The sequence below is a fragment of the Vombatus ursinus genome, unplaced genomic scaffold, assembly GCF_900497805.2.
Source record: "Vombatus ursinus unplaced genomic scaffold, bare-nosed wombat genome assembly UNPS02014786.1, whole genome shotgun sequence".
Classification (NCBI taxonomy): domain Eukaryota; kingdom Metazoa; phylum Chordata; class Mammalia; order Diprotodontia; family Vombatidae; genus Vombatus; species Vombatus ursinus.
The window spans coordinates 27,935,551-27,960,890 of record NW_020954564.1 but is presented as its reverse complement, the minus strand read 5'-3'; the positions used below and the strand labels follow the sequence as shown (position 1 = coordinate 27,960,890).

General features: G+C 37.6%; 2 protein-coding genes across 2 annotated transcripts in view; one reads left to right on the top strand and one right to left on the bottom strand.

The window, feature by feature from the left end:
- Window positions 1-1,599: 1,599 nt before the first annotated feature.
- Window positions 1,600-16,490, bottom strand: ORC6 (origin recognition complex subunit 6). The gene is made up of 7 exons (XM_027867424.1): window positions 16,394-16,490; window positions 13,846-13,975; window positions 10,068-10,231; window positions 9,702-9,791; window positions 3,162-3,274; window positions 2,661-2,729; window positions 1,600-2,267 (listed from the first exon to the last, which is right to left on the bottom strand). Exons 1-7 carry the CDS (start codon window positions 16,456-16,458, stop codon window positions 2,149-2,151), a joined length of 750 nt encoding a protein of 249 aa, XP_027723225.1. The 5' UTR covers window positions 16,459-16,490; the 3' UTR covers window positions 1,600-2,148.
- Window positions 16,491-17,013: 523 nt separating this feature from the next.
- VPS35 (VPS35, retromer complex component) overlaps window positions 17,014-25,340 on the top strand; it is a 39,161-nt gene continuing 30,834 nt past the window's right edge. Inside the window, exons 1-2 of the mRNA XM_027867920.1 lie at window positions 17,014-17,102; window positions 23,514-23,612. Coding sequence (XP_027723721.1) covers window positions 17,100-17,102; window positions 23,514-23,612 — 102 coding nt within the window. The 5' untranslated portion in view covers window positions 17,014-17,099. The remainder of the gene's footprint in view (window positions 17,103-23,513; window positions 23,613-25,340) is intronic.

The following is a 25,340-nucleotide window of genomic DNA, read 5'->3' as shown; positions in this document are numbered from 1 at the left end:
TTTTCTAACTCTGAGCTTTAGAACAATTCTCATTTCTCCTGTCCCACATCATATGAACAAATTTTAGGGGTTTTAGATTTACTAGCAACCTGACTAGAACATTACTATTTTGGACAGGAATTTTTCATGTAGGAATAGTAAAGTTATGTCTAAAATTAGGAATGCAAATCAATAGCACAAAGCAAATCTAAGCCCCACTTAAAATAGAGAAGACTCTTTCATGCATTTCTTCTATAACTTTATTTTTTAAAAAAAAGTCAGTACCTTTTCTAAAGGTGATTCATAAAAGAAAAAAAAAACCAACCTGAAACACGAAACTGAGTATAAATAATGAGCATTAATAGAATAAATGTCAGGTCTTTGTTAGAAGCCAGGAATTTCTCCTCATTGCTGGTTTTTATTCCTATTCTTAATCCCATTAGTTGTTTCCCTTTCAAGTTCAACTGGGAAAGCAAGTATTATATTGCATGCAGATGCTGGCACTTTTGATTGCTAAATGACTTTCCTTCCAAAAGGAAGGGAATTGCTTTTCTCAGCTTGAGCGCAAGTACATTAGTATTTTTAGGAAACTAATTTTGTAAACTCCACTTGTAGGTTACAAGGCTAATTATGTAGTCAACTATAGAGTTGATATTTTTGTCTTATAATCTTTAACCCTGTCCTGCTCAACTCCGCTCTATGGTTTTTTTTTTAATCTCTAAAATTCTTTAAAAAGCTTTTAGTTACTCCAGGTTCCACACAGGCTGTGTATTTTGAAAAATTGGAGCATACCCAAGCGGGAACATGGGATAAGAGTGCTGGGATTGAATGTAGAAAGACCTGCGTTCAAATGCTAGCTCTGGGGCATCCTTGCATTTGTGCCTATGGGCAAGTCCCTTAACCTCTCAGTGCCTCATCACCTAAGAGTTTCAGATGAGCTGCTCTTTGTCGACTGGAAGTTTCTACCTCTGGAGTATATAAGTCAATGAAATTATAGGTCTACAACAAATAAACAAATAAACTACATACCTACCCTTAACATCTAGTAATAAAATGGAATTTTAAAAATTGGACTCAGCAGTTTTGTGTTTTACTCTTTCAACACATGTAATTAGAAGGTAACCAAAGTGAAATTCTATTTGGTACCACTTCCCAGATCTTTTCACCTTCTATGAAGGCCAAACTCCATAAGTTTGTTTTTTAATGTTGAGTGTTTAAGTGCTATTGCATCTGTCAGTCTGTATATATCTGAAGCTGAAGCAGAAATAAACCTTGGTTAATTTCTTGATTTTGCAATACTGTCCTCGTTTGTAGTCCATTATGTGACCTTTTTAAATTACTACTAATAGGGTAGCTAGTAGATAAAAATTATTCCATATTTATGGCAAAAGGGTGTTTTTTGTTTGCTTTTTTTCTTTAGGCAATTGGGGTTAAGTGACTTGCCCAGAATCACACAGCTAGTAAGTGTTACGTGTCTGAGGCTGGATTTGAACTCAGGTCCTCCTGACTTGAGGGCTGGTGCTCTATCCACTGCGCCACCTAGCTGCCCCCAAAAGGGTGTTCTTTAAACAAAAATTTAAGACATGCTGGACACAGAAATAAAATTTATTATTTTGGGTTTCAGTATTTTATTTAAACTAAAAGATTCTATGATTCTAAAAAAACTGCAAAAACAATGAAAAGCAGGCATCAAATAGTATGAAAATCCACTTGTATTGCTTCAAAATGAGTGCATGGGTGGGGAAGTGGCCTCAGAGGCTGCAGGTTCCCCACCCCTGAGCAGTGTATTATCAAAAGTACAACTAGAGTACTAAGTTTCCTTAGACTTTTTTGGAGGAGAACATACATGCCTGGTGGGTAAGTGGAAGCTATATGCCAAATGACACCATGGTTGATTGTGTCAGCTTATTTCCAACGCCAGGAGCCAGGTCCCACTGCCTTACATGTGACCTCTGTGCTACCTTCTTTAATATGGAAATATGGAAACTCAGAGTGGAGGTGAAAGGGTTTTCCTTAACATAACATGCTTGGTACTGCCCAGTAAAGAACCCCAAGCATATCAAGGTAGCACTTTCAGAATTCTTGCTCAAGAGCAAATGCTAATGACCCATCAAGGCTCCCTGGGGATAAGAGTCGTGGTTGGAGGCAGGTGTTTTCTGGAAACTGAAATCACTTCTTTTGTGCTTTAGCAGCATTTTCTAAGATTTTTCTTTTCCACTCTTCATAATCTTGTTTTAAATCTTCACTTTGCTGCTGCTTACATAGAGACTCTGCTTCTTCCTCTATTTCTGGAGGAAAAATTTTAAGAGGTTAAAAATTCTCAATCTTAGCAACTTGAAAGTTTGTCTCTATTTTAAGAAATTAGGACAATAGAAAAATCTCCTGTTTTAAAGTCACAACTCCCAATGTAAGACTAAAAATAATCCTGAATTTCCATGATTTAAGTTCCTTATATATGTAAGCAACAAATTTAAGCAGAAAGCTAGAAAGTCTTATACACTCCAACTATTGTGAGAATCCTTCAAACTTTTCCACTGCTTATGATGAGGACTGTAAGAGCTTTTAAAAAACGGTTACCTGACAGATTTTATTCTAGATTTGATAACAGAGCCTTTAAGTAACTGCCAGAGTCTTAATACTCCCTTGAACTAATTCTCATTCACAGTGACAGCAAGCCTTACCTTTCTTGGAATGTTCAACTATTATTTTCTGTCTTTTGGCTGGCGGAGAAGCTGAACTGCTAGGTTCTCCTTCAAGAAAAATAAAACTGTCATTAGTATTATTTCTCTTCTTCCTTCCCACCTCCAGGTATGAATCGTCATTCTAGCATGTGTAATCTCCAAAGAATCTTACATTACATTTACGTCATTAGATCCATGGTTTCCATCCTTGTAAAATGAGGAGTAAGACTGGATGATCGTTAAGACCCTTTTCAGCTCTATCCTATGATCTTGCATGCCCAAATGCCATTGGTTTTATTGGAAGGGGGAAAAAAGTAAAGACATTTTGAGGTTTTCCTTTAGCTTGGTTTCTACAATAGTCTGACCTATGTGCATGAATGGAGCACATTACAGCATTTGTCTGAGGAACCAATTTGGGTAACACAAGTCTTTGCAACTATAAATGTGCAATTGTGGTAACCTGGCCTAAATTCATATAACCATAAATTGTGGAATACTCACCCTTAACTTGCTGTTCAAACTTTTCCAACTGTTTACAGAGTCGATCAAAAACAGCTTTCTTTACACCACATGTGGCCACCATTTTGTCTTTATTCACTTTTATCTTTAGGACTCTATAAAATAATTAATTTTCTTAAATGGTTAGATACCTTTTTCTTGCCACCTACCCATCAATAACACTAATGAAAATGTTGATAGTTAACATTTCTATAGCACTTTAAGATGGAAAAAAAAAACAAAAACAAAGCCATTTTATACAATCATTCGATTCTTAGAACAACTCCACAAAGGAGTTCCGAATATTTTTAATCTCCATTTTATATATAATACTAGAGAGACATTAAGTGTCGGAAGAAGGATTTTCACTCAAATATTTGATGGTTTAGTTTGGTATATTCTTCATTACACCATCTTCTGTTCCTTTTTTCCCTTGCTTTACTAGTGGGTGTTTGAAGTGTCTAAAAACTGTTTCTTCCCCCTTCAGCCCCACTGTAAAATTTTAGCTTTAGGGATGCTATCCACTTCTTTAATCTACTTATTAAATTTTTAGTTGTTAGATGGACAAAATTACTAATGTGGAAGACACACATTCTATATCAGAATCTCTGCTATAAGAGAGGGTCATATGAGAAGACAGAAATGAATACCAGAACTGCTATATTCATTTTCTTAAATTCTCAGGTGTTTAATATATAAAGAACTAACATATTTGGGCATAAGTATCACATTGTTTTCAAGTGCCCGGCTCTTTTCATTTCATTGCTTACATTTACTAGATGAGACTAAAAGAATTTATAAAATGAGGAGCCCATTCACATCTTTCCTTGCTTTATACCTGTTTTATACTTCAGAAATGTGAGCACATAAGGAATAGACCCAAACTAAATTAACTTCATCCTTTCCTATAATACTGGTTTGGAGTTAGGTTTTTTTCCTCCATATATGCTAATTATCACACTTTGCTATATGTAGGTAATAAAGCCAAACGACTCCAAAATCATTTGGCTGGGTAGAGGAATCCACCCCTAAATTGCTGTTTATTTTTAAAGTGTTTTCCAGCAGAAAGCAAAGCAAAAAGGCCTCTTCAGGAACAGAAACCATGAATAGTTAGTATTTAGGGATAACCACTGTGGTACAAATCAAAGTCCATCAACATACTAACAAACTGGAAACTGGATCTTTAAGAAGTAATCTAAAAGTCTCAAAAGCTACCTATAAAATCATTAATATTTTGCTTTTTGGAGCTACAACTAGCAAACTATTAATCATTAACAGCTAAATCAGGGATCAGATTTCGATGTTCACATGCAGATAGCCCAAGACAGAAAAAACTCAAGTTTTAAACATTCTTTACATATGAAATGACCACCTGGTAGCTCTGAAAGGGGAGGAATTTCCTTGCTGCCACTATAGCTATAACAAGGAGAGGGATATCATCAGTTAGAATTTGGAATGCATTTCCCCATAGAAGTTGTCCTAAAGGGCAACTAAGTTCCCAGGTTAAGTTCTTAAAAGCCTATCTAATTTTTAATGTAACTTAAATACTACAAATTTCCATTAACTCTATTAACAGTAATAGAAAGCATTATATAGTTGTGAACATACAACATTTCTGCTATTCAATGGATTTGTAATCTAAATGGCATGAGAACTCCCTCCACTGGTACAGACTGAAAATTACTCTAGCTTTCTTCTCATTTATAAATTCCCCACAGGGATCTATTCAATGAATTTGTGACCTTCCTTTGTCTTTTAATATTTTGTAGATATTAGTACAATAATACACCTGTTCATCTATCATCCTTTCCTCTCCCTACATGAATGAATAACCTGCCTCTTCTTCTAGCTGTACATGTTCCTGACCATGTCTTCTATGCCCATAAGTCATTGTTAGTAATAAACTACTGACTACTCTATACAATGTATATTCTTCACACATTTCCCCTTCCCCCTCTGTGTTACCTGCAATTTGGATTTCTATATGATTGTGTTACTCCATGACTTGTAGCCATATCACATCATTAGGAGAATAATGGTGTTAAAAAATATGGGCTTTTGTGGCAAGGAACAATATGACATCAATGGAAGCAACACACAACTTTCTAATCCTCTCTCTTAATCCTAATCAGTTCTGGGCCCAGCTCACTGTCCCTCACCAAGATATATGAATAGATTTATCATCCAGACTATAACATTTATTTTTTTTTCAAACATGTTTTATTATGCCCTGAAGGAAAAAAAGAGAAAACAAACAACTGTCACTTCCCAATAATTCCCAATATCTGCCCCGCCACCCCCAAAACAAAAAAGCACTGGTAAGCAAAATAAATTGATAATTAGTCATTTATGGCAATGCATACCTCATTCCACCTATAGCTCACCCTTCCACTGTGAGCAGAAAAGCATGTTTCACTGTCAGTCCTCTGATATTCTGATCAGTAAGTGTATTAATCAGAGTTCTGATGTATAACATATCTTCTTTTTAAAAGAATCTTTTTATATTAAGAATGTAATCATCAAATACCAACACTTCAATTTACAAAGAACAAAATAGGATTTTATATGAACCCATCAACTTGTTACTTACTTTAGTTTTTAAAAAAATTTATATTCAATTTAATAAGGTAGTAACAAAATTACCTTGTGTCTCCTTATAAACCATTTTCTTCTATGTATTTTAAAACCTTTTTGCTGATGCTCTTTTCTTCCATTTATTTTTTGCATCTTGATCACTATCCATTAACTCAATACCCCCAAAGAAATACAGTCAAACAAAACATGTATGGATTATTTTGTACCTCTAATCCATCACTGCTCTGCTAAGAGGAATGTTTTATGATCAGTCTTCTAAAGTCATGGTTAGTCACAGATTAATTCACTGATCAGAGTTCTGAAGTCTTTGAAAGTTGCTTGCCAGGGGCAGCTAGGTGGCGCAGTGGATACAGCACTGGCCCTGGATTCAGAAGGACCTGAATTCAAATCCAACCTCAGACATGTAACACTTACTAGCTGTGTGACCCTGGGCAAGTCACTTAACCCCACTGCCTAACCAAAAAGAAAAAAAAAAAGTTGCTTGCCACTGTGTAAATTTTTCTCCCAGTTCTTTTATTTCATTCTGCATCAGTTCATCCATGTCTTCCTAGATTTCTCTGAATTAGTCTTATTCATCATTTCTTACAGCACAATAATATTTCATTACATTTATGTACCACAATTTATTCAGCGATTTGTCATTTGATGGGTACCTATTTTGTTTCAAGTTCCTTATTACAACGAAAAGTACAGCTATGAATATTTCAGTATACAGCCATCCTTTCCTTCTGTCTTTGAATGTTAAGCCAATCTTGAGTGGTTATACTGGGAATTCTACAAAGAAAGCCTTCTAATCAGAATTCCACTTGCAAGTAAAAGCAAATGGTGAAGTGGAAAGAATACAAGATAAAGCATCAGAAGATCTGGGTTTGACTCTTACTAGGCGTGCAACTCTGGGTGAAACCAGACTCATTTTTTAGACTCTATTACTCATTTTTCTAATCCATAAAATGAGAAAAAGGATACTTGCACCATCAACTTCAAAGAGTTTTTAAATATGTTTTGTAAATCTCAAAGTACTATGTGGATGTGAGTTATTATCATCTATACATATTCCATCTTCCATCTGGATATTGTGCAGGACATTGTCCATAACACCAATGAATACCTTTGGTGGACATGTCCAGTTTTATGCCTCGCTTGATTTTTATATTCAGAGTATTATTGGACAAAATTATGTCTGTGGTTGCATGTATCAAGGAAACTTGTATGATCTTAACATATGCATGTCTGACACCATATGGGAGAGGACTCTTTATGGCTAAGTTTGTTTTACCAAATCAAATACTTTTAAAAAAAAAAGTAATTTAAAAAGTACTCTTTCTTGAAACAATAAACATAGAAAGATCTTGGATTTTCTTTCTTTCTTTTTTTTTTGGCTAGGCAATGAAGTTAAGTGACTTGCCCATGGTCATACAGCTAGTGAGTGTTATGTGTCTGAGGCCGGATTTGAACTCAGGTCCTCCTGACTCCAGGGTTGGTGCTCTATCCACTGCACCACATCACTGCCCCAAGATCTTGTATTTTCTACATCATGAAGTAAATTATGTGATTAAGATGTATAGAAAATAGTTTGTAAAAGTTTATTCTATTCTAATGTTACTCAAGAATACCTTAATATGTACATAGACTATTCTCAAAGATTTTGTTGAGAAAATAGGCAAACAAGTCAAAAAATTCTGATCTCTTCTCAGTTATCTTTTTTTCCGGTAATAATACCATACATTTTCCATTTTTCTGGAAGCTCTCTTTTTTTGGGTTTTAAAATTTTTTAAATTAAATGACTTGTTAAAAATAATATTAAGCAATACAACTAATTAAATTTGCTTAGTAACTATTTACAATTAAATTAATTTCAATGTAGAGAACAGAGCTTTTTTAGTCATTCCCACTAAAGCTCCACAAATCAGAATTTTTCGCCCATTCATTTTTACTTTGGCTTTTTTCATTTTGCATTAATTCATAATGGTTTTCTAGATTTCGTGGTACTACTTATAGTTGTGAGACTTAACCAAATGATACTATTCCTACATTTATCTACCACAATTTATTTAACGATTCTCTTATTGTTGGACATTTGTTTCTCCAGTTCTTTTTTTTACAATTATTTATAATAATGCTATGAAAACAGGTTTTTGCATGTTGTTTTTCTACAACACTTTCTCAACACAATACTCAACAGTGGAATAACTGGGTCAAAGAGTACAATTATTTTGGTAACTTCTACTGCATATTAATAAAATGCTGTCAAAAAGGTTCTATGAGGATACTTCCAACATTGAGTTTTATTACTTTTAATTATTTTTGCCAGTTTGATGGCTGTGGGATGGTAACTCAAAGTTTTTTTATTTTGAATCATTCAAATCACATCATTTTATATCTGGAAAGGACAGCCATCATTTAGTCCAAACTCCTCACTTTACAAATGAGGAAACTGATATCCAGAGAGATGAGGTTTTGTTTTTGCATTCTAGATCACACAGCTAATTTGTGGTAGAGCCAGAACTAGAACTTAAGCTTCATTACTCCCTCTTCTCACTTCTTTTCATTATACCACTCCTGAGGCATAGTGGTATAGTAAGAATAGTATCAGTCACAGACTCAAGACACCTAGGTTCAGTTCTAAGTCTGTTTCCTCAGTCAAATGGGAATAATAATACTTGGACCATCAGCATTATAGCACTGTTGTGAAAGTGCTTCTTACATCTTAAAGTACCAAATAAATGTGAGGATTTAGTATCATTGCTAAAGAACAATTAAATGAATAGATTATTGCTGCAAATTACTTAAGAGAAAAACTCCCTGGAGACATATTTTTAAAACTCCAAGAAGTGAGAAGCTTCTTCTAAGGACACTTCAAGGAGCCACAAATTTTGGCAATGGAGTAATCCCTCCACTAATACAGACAGCAATATCCTCTGCTCTTCACCAAACGATCTTTGAAAGCTGCTGTTGCTAAAAAACCTCAACTCCCCAATAAGCCCCTATGAGTTTAGGTAAGCTAGAAGAGAACAGATTTAAGTATGTAAACAAGGTCATATTCAAAGTCTTTCAGGCTTGGTAGGACTGACAAAGCTTATGGTATGCTGACACACAGCCTTCAAGAATCCTGGGTTATTTCCACATCACAATGAAACATTAGAGTAGAGCTGTTGGTGAGGTCCAAGAAGTTTTCCCCAAAATATGTAAAATGATAAAAATTCTGCTGTTTCTTCCTGATTTCAGATTCTTTTCTTCTTCAAAATTCCCAAAAGCTAAAATATCCTGCCCCTAAATGGCACAGAAGCCATTACAAGGAAGAATTACAGAAACTGCACATTATGAAATTTAGGGAACCTGTACACAATTTCCTTGAAAAGATTTTGGTTATTCCTCAGCTTTCCCTTTAGATCCATATGCACTGCTGCTGGTGGGACTCTGCAGTCAGTTACAGCTGATAGGTTCTCTCCTCTAGATCTGGCAAGTTGCTCCAGGTACAGAATTCTTTAGAGATTTCATTTTCCTTTCATCTTTCTGCCACCACGGAGGGAGGGAAAGAAGGCTCCAGTGGCTTGTTTCCAACCACCACCGCTGCTGTCCCAGTGGAAGCTCTCTTTTTGAGAGAGGTAGTAAGGTGCTGGACTAGAAGGCCTCTGAGCTCATGTGAAATATCCTGAAAATCCATCCTAGTGTCTTTGAAACTGTTTCCCCTCTAGCGTGGATTTCTTTTTTCTGTATCTGGTCAAGTCCAACAGCTCTGACTTAAGTGTAATTTTTTACCTCTTTTACAGTACATGGCTGTACCATTACCAGTGATTAGAACAGCTACATTTTGAGCTAACAGGCTTTGGAGGCCACCCTGGGAAACTAACCACCAAACAAACATTATTTCTGTAAGAAAATGTGTTCTGAATTGCAAGTGACTTATAAACTTTGGAAACATAAGTCCTTAACAAAATATATCCTTACCTGCATGCTGAAAACAGTGTAGCTGTTGTGAAAAGGGGCTTGGACAAATCTAGATCTACTTTCTGTACCTGGGGAAGGCTGGCTTCATACCTATAAGAAAGCAGTTTTTAAGGTATTTGTTAGAGAAATGGCCCAGATTCTAAAGTGATAAATACTAAATAGTATAAGCATGATTTCTAAGGCATAATGTAAAAGTGTTAAATCATCATCACTAAACCTTGACAATAAGCATGTGTCAGTTTTAAGTGTACCAATTATTTCTATAGGCCAAAATTTTACTTAATAAAGGTAGATATTTTTTCAAATTAAAAGTTCTAATTTGTAAAACATCAAGTTTTCAACCACATGATTCTTTATTCTCCATACCTCTGTAGGATCTTTGAAGCAATGTTTACTGCCTCCACGCAGTTAAATTGTACTGCTAAGTCTTTTATTCCAAGATTTGAATTCAAGCCCAGCAAACACTCAAAAGACTTAAGACAGCTTTGATACATCTTCTTGTTCAAACCAGAAAGTTTAACTAAGTAAGTCTTCCAAAAAGAAAACATGAACATGATTATGTCAATAGGTGCAGAAAAAGCCATTACAAAGTATAACACACATTTTTGTTAAAAACCAGACAATGCAGAGACATAGGACAACTTTAAAATATGATTTAAAATATTTAAAAACAAAAGTTAACATTTTCTGCAACGAGGAAACACTAATGCCTTTCTCAATAAACATAAGAAGCATGGATGCTCTGTTTCCCCATAGCTATTTTTCAGTTCTAGAAATGCTGGCATTAAGACAAGAAGAAATTTTAATGCAATGACAAAAGCAAAGAGGAGATAAAATTGTCCCCATTTGCTGATGGCATGATGGCTTATTTAGAAAATCTCAGAAAGTAGGCAAAGAAATTGTGACAGTAGCAATAGTGCTTACAAAAACTAATGACATTTCTTTATAGCAATAACAAAATGCAAAAGCAAATGATAGAAAGGGTAATAACTACAAAATTGGGAGTCAATTTACCAATGCACACTAAAATTTTATATAAATATAATTATCAAACACTTTAAAGAAATAAAGAATTATATAACAATTGGAAGGATATTCATTGTTTCTGATTAGAGTACATCAATATAATAAAAATGACAATACTACATTAATTAATAAGTTTAGCATTATACTAGTCTCTCAAGGTAATACTTTATACAGCTTTAAAAAAAGATTGATTTGGAAGAAAAGATCTAGACTTTCATGAGAAATAATGAAAAAAAGGAATGAAGGGAGAATAGTATTTCCAACATTCCTAATCATACTATATAGCAGTATCCATCAAAACTATTTGGTATTGGTTAAAAAATAGAAAAGTTGATCAATGGAACAGATTAGATAAGCAACAATCAGAAACAAACTTTGTAATGCAGTCTTCTATAAATTGAAAATGTAAATTTTGTGCAAAAGCTCCCTATTTGACAAGAAGTGGTAGGAAAACTGAAAACAATTTGTCAGAAATTAAGTTTAGACTAATAATCTTATACGATATTCCATTATAAGATCAGAATGGATACTTGACCCGAATACTGTATTTCACTGCATAATTGCTGCAGGCTGTATGCTAATTTTTTTTTTTTGCAAAGAAATGGGGTGCAACCATTATGTGAAGCTTTTTTTTTTAAATTGTGCTGGTATTACTTAAAAATCATTTACTAAACTGTATCACTGGCGAGAAACTGTAGTTTAGCTAGCGTGGGAAGATGCAAGTCTTACCATATCACATGATTTACTCATGGCAGCTTCACCTGCCTGCCTGTTCACAGCTCTTCATTGGGTTGAGTGACAATACTGTTAATACTACAGCGCTCTAAACAGACCACGCAAATCAGCTTTCAGAAATACACCGACATGTGGCTCGCAATGTGCCAGAGATAAATGTGTATCCATAAGACACTGGTGAATACACTACTGCTCTATTTACCTTTTAAGCAGCTTGATGAACAGAATTATACCATGCCATCAAAGGTTATAAAACAAGTTTTGGACTGGGGTGTGGGGGGCAGGAAAGAGAGAGAGAGAGAGAGAGAGAGAATACATATACACCAGAGCGCAACGATTATGTGCTGAAATCTGGTATTAAAGGCCAGATTTATGGCTGGGGGAGAGTTCTTAACATGTGACGGGAGGTAATCACAAAAGATGAAATAAAAAATTGGATGACATGAAGCTGAAGAACTTTTTTTTGGTAAGGCAATTGGGGTTAAGTGACTTGCCTAGGGTCACACAGCTAGTTAAGTATCATGTGCCTGAGGCCTAATTTGAACTCAGGTCTTCCTGACTCCCAGGCTGGTACTCTATCTACTATGCCACCTAGCTGCCCCTGAAGAACTTTTGCACAACCAAAATGAATATAACTATAATTAGGGGAAAAACACCGTATCAATTTCTCTGGATGACCAAGGAATACAGGGTATTAACACAAATATTTAAGACCCAAAGTCATTCCTCAATGGATAAGTGGTCAAAGGGTATGAACAAATTTCTGAAGAATTATAAACACTGGGTTACTGAATTTAATTATTTTTGATTCTTCCTTATCTAGTCTGTTCTACTGATCTATCTTCCTACTTTTACCCATAAGAAATATAGCTTCCTATATCAGATTGCGCACTGTCTTGGGGAAGGAGGTGGAGAAGGAGAGAAAAATTAAAAACTCAAAAGCTTATGGAAATGATTGTTGATAAATCAAAGTAAATTAATTTTAAAAAAAGAAATATAGCTTCAAGTCATTAATAAGAGAAATGAGGATGAAAACAACTGTTTTCAAAAACTGTTGTGCACCCCACACCCAGCAAATTTGCAAAGACAAAAGAAGGGCATAGTCAATGTTGAAGGAGGTTGTCAGCAAACCCAATAAAATGCTCTTGATGTAATGTGTAAAGCAATTTGAAAATATACTAAGAAAGTGATTAAAATGTCCCTATCTTTACCCCAGAGATTCCACTTCCGGACAGATACTTCAGGGAGGTCAATATCAAAAACAAAGACCCAACATGCATCAAAATGTTTATAAGCAAAGAATGAAAAAAAAAAAAGCAGATGCTCACTGCTTGGAATATGGATAAATAAATACTGTATATGAATGTCATGGAATATTACTGTGCTGTATAAGAAATATGATGAATATGAAAGTGAAGTAAGCAGAACCAGGAAAACAATATAAACAATGACTACAACAATGTAAATAGAGAGAAAAAGAACCAAACGATCTAAACAATTATAATGACCAAACATAGCACCACAGAAGATATGAGAAGACACCTATGCCCACTTCTTAGCAGAGGTAGGGGATCCCGAGTAACAGAACTGCATATAATGTTAGATCTTTCTGATATGTTGGTTAGTTTTGCTGAACCTTTTTTCTTCCCTTCATTCCTTTTTTTTTTTAAATAGGGAGATGTTGGGGAGGGATAGAGTGGAAAATGTTAAGTAATACGAAAACAATGTGAAAATAAAGATAATATTTTAAAAATTTATTTAAAAAATATTTAAAAAGATATCCATGTCATTTTACACAGAGATCCTACTAGAAGGCATGTGCCCAGAGAAAATTAAAGACAAAAAGAAATGTTAAAATATTCGTAACAGTACCTTTTATGGTAGCAAAAAACTGGTAATAGGTAAATAAACTATGGTACATGAATATAATGGAATAATACTGTACCATAAGAAATGAAAAATATAAAGAATCCTGAGAAACATCTGAAGATTTATAGGAACTTATGCAGAATAAAGCAAGCAGAATCAGGAAAATAATATGATTATAATAATGTAAATAGAAAGAACAACAACAACAACAACATAAAAATGAAAGCTATATAATTTATGGCCAAGCTTGGTCTCAGGAATGAGAAAATGAACTTCTCTCCTTTGTTTTCAAACATTTATTAAACACCATTTATGTGCAATGCACTGTTAGACACTGGGAGAAAGAGAAATAAGACACAATCCTTGCTTCTACGGAATTGTATGTTCTCGTAGAGACAGAAAAGACATAATCAAATAACTATGGTTTAAATAACTTATACTCTTAGTTAATTTAAGAACAAGAGAGAAATAAGTGGAAAAGGCATCATCATCACAGTGAAAGGGACCCACTTACTCTGTCTAAAGGCCATCTCATACTGGTGGCAGCAAGGTCCAGACACATGATTGTATTACTTGTTTCTGTTGTATGAGCAGACAATCCAGTACACTTTACTTGGGACAGTCGCAAGTACTCTTCAGCTTTCCTATATTAACAATAATAAATTTATAAAGTATTTTCTGTGTAAGCAGCTAGTGACATTTCTTAATACAGGAGATAGAAGATAAGTAAATAGATTTCACCATGGTTCTACTCTGCCTTCAAGCTAAAGTCACAGAATCCTTCAGAGTCCTTCAAAGTGTCATCATCGTCATCATCATCTGATAGCTCACACTTACACAGTGCTTTATAGTTTATACAATAACTTCCTCACAATAATCTGGAGAGTACTAAGGGCAGTTTTTACTCTTTTTTTTTTTTCACAGAAGAGGAAATTGAGACTCAAAAGTAAAGTAAGTTGCCTACAGTTATATGATTGTGCTTTGAGTCAGATTCATCTGATGCATCTTTGGCTTCTTGGGATTCTCAAGTGCTTTTAGACATAGGAGGGAGTGAAGTATTGAAAAAGAAGACTGGGTTCTAGCAATGGATCTGAATAACTTTGGGCAAACCACTTCTTCTGTAACCTAGTTTCTCCATTTGTAAAATTATGGTGGGGTGGGTAGGGTGAGTGGGCTAAAGAATCTAAGTTCTCTTCTTTAAGTACAATGAATATTTATTAATATTTTGTTACAAGCAAGTCACTGATGCAAGAATATCTTCAGGACTCTTGACAAATGGTTATCTATCTTCTCTTTCCCCTAAAAGACTTTCAAGGGAAGCCTCCCCAATCCCATTCCACTTAGGGAGAGCTCTAAATATAAGGAAATATCTCCTCAGGGAAAAATCTGCCATGCTATATCTTGCATACAGCATCCTTAGTTCTTCCTCTAGGGCTACACAGAACAAAACCAATCACATTTCCACATGACAGACAATAAATATTTATAGGCAGCTATTAGATTTCCCTCAAGTCTCTTTTCCAGGTTTAATGTTCCTAGTCCCTTCAACTGCTCCCCATTACAGGCCAGTCTCCAGTCCCATCACCATCCTGTGATGCATCTTCAGTTTGTCAAATATCTTTTTTAAAGAAATCAATACTTCAGATGTGTTCTGATAGCACAATACCATTGCCATCATTCTAGACATCCTTTTTATGTAGCTTAAAATGTGGCAACTTTTTTGGCTACCCCATCACATTGTCACCTAGTGTAAAATGAAAAGAAAGACAATTACAATGACCTAGCATGGCACTAAAGAGATATGAGAAGTCACCTCCCACTTCCTGGCAGAGGACCCTGAGTATAGACCACTACAGACAATGTTGAACCTTTCTAATATGTTGGTTCCTTTTGCTGAAACCTTTTTTCTTTCTTGATTTCCTGTTGATGCTCCCCCTTTTTCCCCATCCTGGCCATCTTCCTCTGGACAAGGTTCTTATATACTAGCATAATAAATTAAGAAACAGGAGGGACCTTGGAGAATACTGGAGGAAGCATGGTGTAATGGAGAGCTCTAGAGTTGGAGGACTTGAGTTCAAATTCCACCTTTCTAGGTATGATCCTGGCAAACAAACTCTGTGGGACTTAAGTTTCTTCACTTGTAAAAAGCAGAAGTTAGAGCAGACGGCCTCTTAAGGGCCATCTGGAGATGGCTCTTTCAGCTATAAATTATGTCATCTAGGCGAGTCATCTCACTTTAGAGATTAGGAAACTAAGGTCCTCATGGGTTCCTTTCTAGCTCTTGAAAGCATTTTTTCTTTCCTCATAGGCCTTCTAAGCTACAAATTTCTTCCTGAAATCTGAATAATTAAGTAAGAACAATTAGAGGCGACTAGGTTTAGTGTGGGCAGAGAGGCGATCTGGGAATCTGACCTGAGTTCAAGTGCCACCTCTGACACATACTGGCTGTATGACTCTAGGCAAGTCACTTAACCTCTCTGGCTGTGTGATCCTGTGCAGGTCACTTATTCTCAGTACCCCAACCGACCCTCGAAGACTAGAAGTGGCAGAGAAGACTTCCATAGAGGAAGTGACTCCCACCAAAGACCCCGATACCAATGACATGTTTTTTGTTTGTTTGTTTGATCAGTTCAGTCATGTCGGGCTCTTCGAGACACGATTTGGGGTTTTCTTGGCAGAGATGCTGGAGTGGTTTGCCATTTTCTTCTCCAGCTCATTTTATAGATGAGGAAACCGAGGCAAAAGAGTTAAGTGACTTGCCCAGGGGGGTCTCACGGCTGGTGTCTGAGGTTGACTTTGAACTCAGGTCCTCCAGACTCCAGGCCTCACGCTAAGTCCACCGCACCCCCTAGCTGCCCCTAATGACAACACAGATCGGATTAAAACTAAAAGCAATGACAATTACTCCCGATTACGATTAATCGTTTCCTTGGCGTCTCCGCCCGGGCTTCTCCAAGGAACTTGGGGGAGCGCAGCGGCCTCTCCACAAAGCCGGCCCCGCGTGCTTCGGGATCTTCTCGAGGAGCCCACCGGGCTCCGGGGCGCCTGGCCCCGCTACTCACCTCAGGACAGAGGGGTCCGTGATGCCCAGTCGAGGTCCGAAACGCGCGATGGGCCCGGGCTCCATGGCGCACGGCTGACAGGGGCAGCCCGCGAACCTCCCGGCAGAAGGACGAAAGGCGTGCACCCTGCGGCTCGCCCGCCAATGAGACCCGCGCCCGACCCCCCTGGCGCCACAGCATTGGCTCCGAAAGCAGGGCTGCTTTTCCGCACGAGCCAACCCGCATCCTCCGTCTGCGCTTGCGTATCGGAGGTACTCGCGAGGGACGGGTGTGCGCTAAGCTGCAGTAGGATCTAGCCCACCTTTTCCGTGTCTTCCTTCCTGCCCTACGCTCCGTCTTCCAGGGCGAGTCAGATGATTCGCTGTCCCTGAAGCCGACTAGTACTTCCCACTATTCAGGTGCCTCCCTGCGTCTCTCCTCCCACGGCACACCAAGGCCCCGCCCCCTCCCTGGCTCCTGGCAGAGCGATTGGTTCTGTTCTCTTCCTTTAGCACGTTCTTTGGGCGATGAAGACCAATGGGAGAATGCGACCCCAGTTCCTGGGCGTGGGCCAATGGAGGGGCGGCCTGAGGGTGTGGAGGGGTGGAGCGCGGGGAAGTTGAAAGGCGGGGCCTCGTGGGGCCGCAGAGTCACATGACGGTGCGGGGCTCGACGCGGGGCTCGACGCGGGGCTGGTGCTGTTTGCTGCAGGCTCCGGGCAGTCGCCATGGTGAGTGTTGAGGGGGCAGCGGGCACCCCTAGAACCAGTCTTTCCTTTCATTCCTTCCTTGCCTGTAGTCCGGCCGTGTCCGGCCTCTGGGGGCCCGACGGGACGGTGATGGGGTGGGCTGAAATCGCCAGGGCTGGGTCGGCCTGGGGCCGGGGGCGGCCAAGCGAAGGCCTCAGGCGGGGCCGCTTCCCGGGAGGGAGGGGGCGTGGGGTCCCGGGTCACCGCGGCCCCTCCCGGGTGGGCAGCCGCCTGCCTCGCGTGGAACTGCGGCATCGAGGGGGCAGGAGTGACGGACGGCCGCGAGGCCGGGGGCCGCTTCTGTCCTTACGCCGCTGCAGGAGGAGCCGACTGCCCCACCGCCGGGCAGGGTCGCGGACCGTCCGCGGTCCTGCGGCCAAAGGGAAGCGCCGGGGCCGCAGACCCACACGTCCTTTTCTCGAGCTCCAGCCCTCGTCCGCCCTTTGTGCCCTACACAATCTCGGCCGTCCTGATTTTGCTTTCTGCGGGTCGGAGATGAATAAAAGGCTCAGTGCCCTTGCCTGGGCCGGTCCCGCCACGTTCATCTGTCACACCTGTCCTGATGTCAACCGAGAGCCCGCCCCTCGTCGAAAATCGGTCGTGGCCTTATGTCAATGAGCCACGGGCTTTGGTGTACCTCGGCCGTGGCCGTGTCGCTTCCACTTCAATTCATGAGCCGAAAAGAGGTCCTCTTGTTTCCTTATTTTAACCAGACCAACCATTCTCTAACTCTCCCTACCCCACATCTAAGTAAAATAAAATGCAAACCTTTTAGTTGCTTGTGACTCCTTATTACCTTCTGCATTAGGCTCAGACAACTCTGCCAGGCATTCAAGGCTCTTTGTAACACAAAGGTAGAGTTTCCAACCTTATTTCCAGTTCCCTTTCATGCATTCCTTCTACTCCTAATCCCCACCTCGAAATTGCTTCTCTTTGTCCTGCAGCGAGCTCGGTGTTCTGTGAACACTATTGCTTTGCTCAACCTGTTTGTCGTGTGTGGAATGCTCTCACAGTCTTTTTACCTGTTGAATTTTACCCATCCTTTACAGTGGAACTTAGATATCACTTTCTTCTAGAGGTTTTATAGCGCTGTGTTTTAAAGTTCTTTAATGTATGCTGATGTTTACACCAAAACATGGACACCACCTAGGACACCACCTAGCTTTCTTTTAGATTATCTCTATGAATAGGGTGGGACTTTGTACCTCTGTAATGCCTAGCACAATGCTTATGAACACAAATAATTGCTTAATAAATGTTTTATTATTGTTTGTGATCCAACTGATGATTTTATTATTGTTTGTGATCCAAAACCAACTTATTCCACTTAACCAACCTTAGTTACAGTAGCAAATCATGGTGGAACTGGTGATAAGTAAACTTTAACTTTAAAACAATCCATCAGACACTTCCTAGTCTTCTTAGAGCTTGACTTGTCTTTTTTTTATTTTCTTGGTGAGGCAGTTGGGGTTAAGTGACTTGCCCAGGGTCACACAGCTAGTAAGTGTTGTGTCTGAGAGGTCGTATTTGAACTCAGGTTTTCCTGACTCCAGGGCCGGTTCTCTATTCACTGCTCCACCTAGCTGCCCCTTTTGTCTTTTGATTATGTTCTATGAAAAAGTATCTTCTAATGTTTCTGTTAGTCGAAATGACCTAATTATCTACCTTAGGGGGATTCATTGTATCTGAAATTATGCTTTCTTCTAGTTGTTAACTTTGTAAAACATTTCACCTCAACATAGAATTAAACTTGACATGTTATCAGTGTCCAGCTGTCTATGACCGCATTTTAGGGTTTTCTTGGCAGAGATACAAGAGTGGTTTGCCATTTTACAGATGAGGAACTGAGGCAAACAGGGTGAAGTGACTTGCCCAGGGTCACAGAACTAGTAAATATCTGAGGCCACTTTTCAACTCGTAAAGATGTGTTCCTGATTCCACACCCAGTGCTCTATGCACAGCAACAACTAGCTGTTGTAATGTACATTCATTTTGACTAAATTGATTAAAATATTTGCATGTTCCCCCTCTTCCCCATTCCTACTCTCAAGAGATAGCTTCCATCTGCTCTTTATGTACCTTTTATGTACATTGTTGTTTGCATGTTGTTTACCCCTTTAAAATGTAAATTCCTTGAGGGCAGAGACTTTTTTTTTTTTGCGCCTTTCTTTGTATCCCTAGGGCTTAGCGTGGTGCTGACCTAAAGTAAGTGACTGATATGGGACTTTACTGGTGTTTTTCAATTTCTGATGGACTTTTATTGACATGACTTCTGGCAGACAGGCAGTGTGGCATAGAGGAAAGATCATTGAACTGGGAGTCAGGAAGCCTGGGTTCTGGAGCTGCCTCCCTGGCCCTGCTACTAACCAGCTCTGTGACCTTGGAGAAGTCCCTTGATTTTTATGCTTCTCAGCTTTCTCATTTGTAAAATGAGGTTAGAGTAGATGTTTTCTTTTCAGCATAAACATTATTGTGATTTTATTTTCTCAATGTTGAACCCATTTTCTTGGGAACTAAGTTATGTTAGAAAGTGCATCTATGATATCAATTAAAATTGTATTATAACATTACTATTACAGGATATTGCAGAGAAACCTATTCTTTATATCTAAAATTTACAAATATGGGGAAACTGATTTTGTCGGAATTAGGAGCTTTTGTTGTGAGAACTTAATCCATCATTGCAAATTGCCTTTGTTGTAACTTAGATAACTCTGTATGCCTCAGATATCTCCTTAGGATTTAAGTAAGCCCAGCACTAACTATTGTACCTGCTGCTCTTAGTAGATCTATTTGAAGGAATCAGTTTGTTTTGTAAAGTAGCATGCAGCAGTTTTATTAAATTAAATTTGTAGATATTTAGAGTGATAAGTACCTAAGAAGTATCTAGAGAAACTTATAAACAGAAGGGCTAAGGATATGTTGGAGGAGTGATAACTAAGAGATACTTAGGAAATTACAATCTTTTTTTGGCAGGGTGTAAGAAACTTTTTCTTGGATTGTCAGTTCTGTAAGGCTGCCTTTTAATGATTTTTTTCTGCCCCTGAATATCAGCGGCATGATTTTTCCATGTCATTGGTGATCGTCTGTTATTTACTGAAGCCTTTGTTTTGTACCTTATTCTATATATACCTTTTCAAATTAATTAGATATTAATATTTCAGGGAGAGCTTTGGTTAGAGAGTAGCATCTGAGGAACAATGGAAAAAAATCTTTAATTGGTTTTGTATTGGGAAAAGGGCACAAGGTTTATAATCTTTGTAAATATGATCCGTGTTAAATTGCCTTTGATTCTCATTTATTGTTGTTTTACTGAGAAGTTTTATTTGTTTTTTGTCCTGGGTGGTTGGCTACAAAAGAGATTTTTAAAAGCCTTAAAAAAGATGACATGATTTTTGTTACAACAGAATTTCAGTTATAGCAAAACTTCACATTATAATGATTTCTGTTCAATAACTTTAATAATTAGTAATCCATGTTCTGTACTACTTGTTATAATAGATTTGAGTGGTGTAGAGAATAGAAAATCCTACTGTTTCTTTTTTTAATGCAATTGACTTGTAGGGAGGAGCAAAAGACATCCTTCCAGGTTATTCTTCAGTAAGTTGTTTGTAATATACGTGTTAAAACTGTACTAAATTTCTTAACACATATATGGCTACAGATCCTCTGAGCATCAAATGAGACATAAAACAGGGAAATATGCTAGCTGAAGGTGTTTGACAGGATTGTGGAGGGTGTTTTGCCTCACATCGAATGGAATAGGGATTCTGTATAGATGATTGAGGTCCTGCAGATGCTTTTGTTTGCGAATGGCATTGTGCTTATTATATTGAACCCTGCTATACAGAGCTTCCTCTGTAAAGTCCAGCGTTATTGAGGAAATTGACCTAGTAATCTATCCATCCAGTAAAAGTCAAGTGGATGAAAAACAGAATGCCACTAAAATGAAATATAGTAAAATGCCTACAAGTTTGTTCCTTTGTCATCATCTCAGTTACCTACAGTTAAGGTAATGTGTCTTATTTATGTGGTAAGTGTAAATAATCTTATAACATCGAAAGTTTTAAAACTACTATTATCCTTTTCCCTTAAAGCTATCTTTACATAGTATGAGGACTCTAATAACATTATGGTCTCTGTAAGTTAAGTGTAAAGACATTTTACTTTCATTGATTTTGTGTGTACAAGTGTCTTAGGTAACAAATAAGTTATTTACTAGGGATTGTCTGAAATGAAATGGAGTTGAATTTCTGGTACTACCTAGCATTATTATGCTACATTCTTTTTTTTGAATTTTTAAAAATTTTATTATGCTACATTCTTTGTGCTCTGCCCCCAACATTAGTGTGAGAGAAACTTTCTCCCTTCATCAGATCAGAGTTGGAAGGAACCTTACAAGTCATCTGGTCTCTAGTCCACATACCTGACAAGTAAACATTGCCTTTGTTTGACCTCCTGGGAGATGGCAAACCACTACCTCCTGTGGCAATCCATTCTACCTTTGGATGACAGTAGCTGTTAGGAAGCTTTACTGCTGTTTTGTTTTAAAAATCACAATTGTGGACAACTTCCAGACTCAAAAGATAAAATTTTAAATTGGCTATTTAACTTGATAATATTTTTCTTCTTAAGGAAAATTATGAACTGGCATAAGACTTGGGAAAACCGCTTGGAAAAAACTTTTAAAATGATAATAGCATTTTACTGCCCATGGGTATTCTTTAGGTCACTTTGACAAATATGACATTCTTGAGAAAATCAGAATCTGATGCTAAATTGGATTTTAGATTGCGTATTTCCTTCACTGTGGCCTCAAAATTGATTGATTTTGGTAGTCTTAGCTAATACATTTTATGTTCATTCATGAGCTCTTGTTCTCTCTTAATTGTAAAAAGCAATGCTATTTTATACCACTGGAAAATTTGTCATAAAGCATTTTTAAAAATTATTTTAAAATTTTAGCATTTTAAAGTTTTAGCATTTTATACTACTTAGAGACACAGACTGTATGCATAAACACTATGTAATTTTTGACCGTAAAGACTAGGTCATTATAAATCAAAGATTAATGTCAAAATAGCCCATTGGTGAAAGTAATAATAGCATCCTTATTTAGTCTGACCCTCTAATTTTACAGATGAGGAAACTGAGGTTGGGAAGTGGTAAGTTGCCCGGCATAATCCAGGGAAGTAGCAGAGCTGAGATTGTAACAAAGGACCTTTGACTCCAAATTCAGGGTCGTTTATACTATATCACATTACCAAATAAGCAAAAATATCTGCCTTGTAGTTAACTTTGCAATATTATAATTCTTTATTATGCAGTCTTAAATACTTTAGAAAATACAATGTTTTGATTTCTATAGCACCTTGATGCTTACTAAGTGATTTACTCACAATAATTCTGTTGATAAGTAGTGTGAGCATTATTTTCATCTGTTTTACAGATGAGGAAATTGAGGGTCAGAGAAACCGACTTGCTTATAGTTATACAACTTTTAAGTGGTAGAGTCAAGGACCTGGACCAAAATTCAATATTCTTTTCACTTATGTTTCTCTCTATAGCATTCCATAGTAATTAAAAGTAATTACAATTCTAAAATTGTCAACTTTATTTAATATTAGAGGTATCATAGGATCAGTTGAACCATATTATATAATATTTTAAAATCTTGTTTATCTAATGTTCCCCCCCCCCCTTTTTTTTTGGTGAGGCAGTGGGGTTAAGTGATTTGCCCAGGGTCACACAGCTAGTAAGTGTCAAGTGTCTGAGGCCAGATGGATTTGAACTCAGGTCCTTCTGATTCCAAGGTGGGAGCTGTATCCACAGTGCCACCTAGTGCCCCCTTTCTCTTCCTTTCTTATATATTGCGTAAGGAAAGGGACAGTACTTGCGCAATTTAGTTACTAGATCCATGATTCTCAGGACAGAATAAACTTGGATGAAAAAAAGACCCTGTGATAGGAGGAAATGATGCTGTCTGCAACTTATCCTGGACAATACCTGAGGAAGGAACTGTATTGGTAGAGTGGCTGTGCCCATGGTGATTCATAATGTGTTGGCAGAATGCAAGCATCCTGAAACCAGCAGCACACGCTTCTTTGAGAGCAATCTGCTGCAGAGATGTGGAGTCAGCTTCAGAAGCAGAAGCATTTATTGTAGATGTGACTGCTGTTCCTTAGCAACCTTAGGTCATTAGCCTACTATGTGAATATGGAGGTAGCTTTCTGTTCAGGGGTTTATAAGCAGAAAAGCAGAGGTGATTGGTTCTGGGTGGTAGAATGGGCCTAAGAGGAACCTAGATAAGGTGCTGTGGCTAAAAAGTATAGTGACATATATTTGGCAGGGAAAGAGTGGTGGTAAAATTTTCAATTGTTTTCCTTTTTTCAGCCTACAACACAGCAGTCACCGCAGGATGAGCAGGAAAAGCTCCTCGATGAAGCTATTCAGGCTGTGAAGGTTCAGTCATTCCAGATGAAACGATGCCTGGTAAGAATGATGTGGGAGAGACTGTAACTCACTAATATCAGATATAATGCTGGTCACATTACTGTTTCAAGGGAATCTTATCTTTGTCATCAAAAATCTTTTTTTTTAAATAAAATTTTATTGTTATGAACTTAGTTATTAGTAAACATTTTGACATAGAATAAGCAAAAAAAGGATTGTATTTTAATCTATGAAGGCTTACAGTTTTTGTAAGTGTATATTCACTAACAAGGTAGTAACAACATTGCCATGTGTTTTTAAGATATGTTATTGATAGTCTTTTATTTCTTTTGCACCTTTATTGCCAAGTCATCCCTTTATCCCCATGTAATTAATAAGAATAGTCAAGCAAAACAAATCAGCACATTGGCCTTTCTGAAAAAAAAAATAGCTATTGCATTTCATACCTCTAATCCATCACCTTTTTGCCAAAAGGCAGGAGGACAAAGAAAGTTTGCATTTTAAATGTTCACTTTGAAAAGCACTACTTAGAACTATTTAAATAGGCTGTGCCACTGTCCTGTAGAAGCTTACAACTTCAAACAGTCATTGGTGATACAAGCAAATGGATATAGTGTAAGATAGGCAGATCTTACACTATAGAAAGGGTTATGTGATATACATAACATTTATATCTTTTTTAGGAGGATGTGATTCTTCACATTATATTTGTCTTTGAAAAAAACATGCGTCCTGTTTTAAATTTTGGGTGCCAATCTATCTTTTCCATTATTACGTATTTTAGCTGTTTATGAATTGTGCAATGTGGTTTTTGTTGTTGAATACATTCAAAGAGCATTTTTATTCTTCCCTCAGTTATGTTTAATCATCTTTATTGAGGAAACTGCTTGGGAAAGAGATCATAAATTTAGAACAAGAAGGAAACTTAGGTAATCTAGTACTTATTTTTTGCAGATAAGGAAGGTTAAGCCCAGGAAGTTTACCTGACTTGACAAAGTCATGTAGGTTTTATGTGGCATGTTTATACTAACATTTTTATTTTCATAGCTAAAGAGTTGACTGGAAAAGGTAATTACTGTAGAAGCTATAGAGTCATTTGATTTCAGATTCTTAATGACTGAAAAGTAAACATTTACTCTTTTTGACAAATTTCTTCCCCCCCCCCAATGTGGGGCTAATTCATTTATTTTTCTTGTTTTCTTGGTGTTAAAATAGTTAAATGCAAGAAGTGTTGATGTAGTAGAATACTGACTGTGGAGTCAGAGGACATAGGGTCACATTCTAGCTTCAGCGGTTACTGCCTGAGCAACCAAGTCACAACCTTCCTGGTCTTCATTTCCTCATCTGTAAAGTGAAAAGACTGGACTAGACTGCTTCTTGAGGGCCCCTTCCAGCTCTTAGGTCTATGATCCTAAATGGCATAGGGGAGATTATCCAAGAAACGTATGATTAGAAAGGGAGTGCAAATCATACCCAGAGTGAGACATAACAGAGGGATGGCCCACGTTTGGACTACTGCCGATGAAATGTAGGGTGACCTATAGGAAGGCTTTCAGTATTTTGAGTAGATCCTTTTTGGAGTATCTGTGGGAGAATATAGACAAGAATCACACAGGATAAGAAAGGATGTATGGGTTGTGATTTGCACAATGGAAGGAATGCCCACAGCAGTGAGGTGTCATGTGTCCATTATAGGTTGAAGTGTCAGAATGTTGGTGCTTTCCTCTGTCTTTTGCTTCAGCAGAAAAATCTTGTTTCTAGCATCTC

Bases quoted from the DNA above. Each gene is read 5' to 3' on its own strand.
- ORC6 (XM_027867424.1), bottom strand. From the start codon at position 16,458: ATGGAGCCCGGGCCCATCGCGCGTTTCGGACCTCGACTGGGCATCACG. The intron at 9,792-10,067 runs GTATGGAGAATA...GCTTTCTTATAG, and splicing joins GCTTCAAAGATCCTACAGAG to GTATGAAGCCAGCCTTCCCC. The intron at 2,730-3,161 runs GTGAGTATTCCA...TTTTTCTTGAAG, and splicing joins GTTTGAACAGCAAGTTAAGG to GAGAACCTAGCAGTTCAGCT.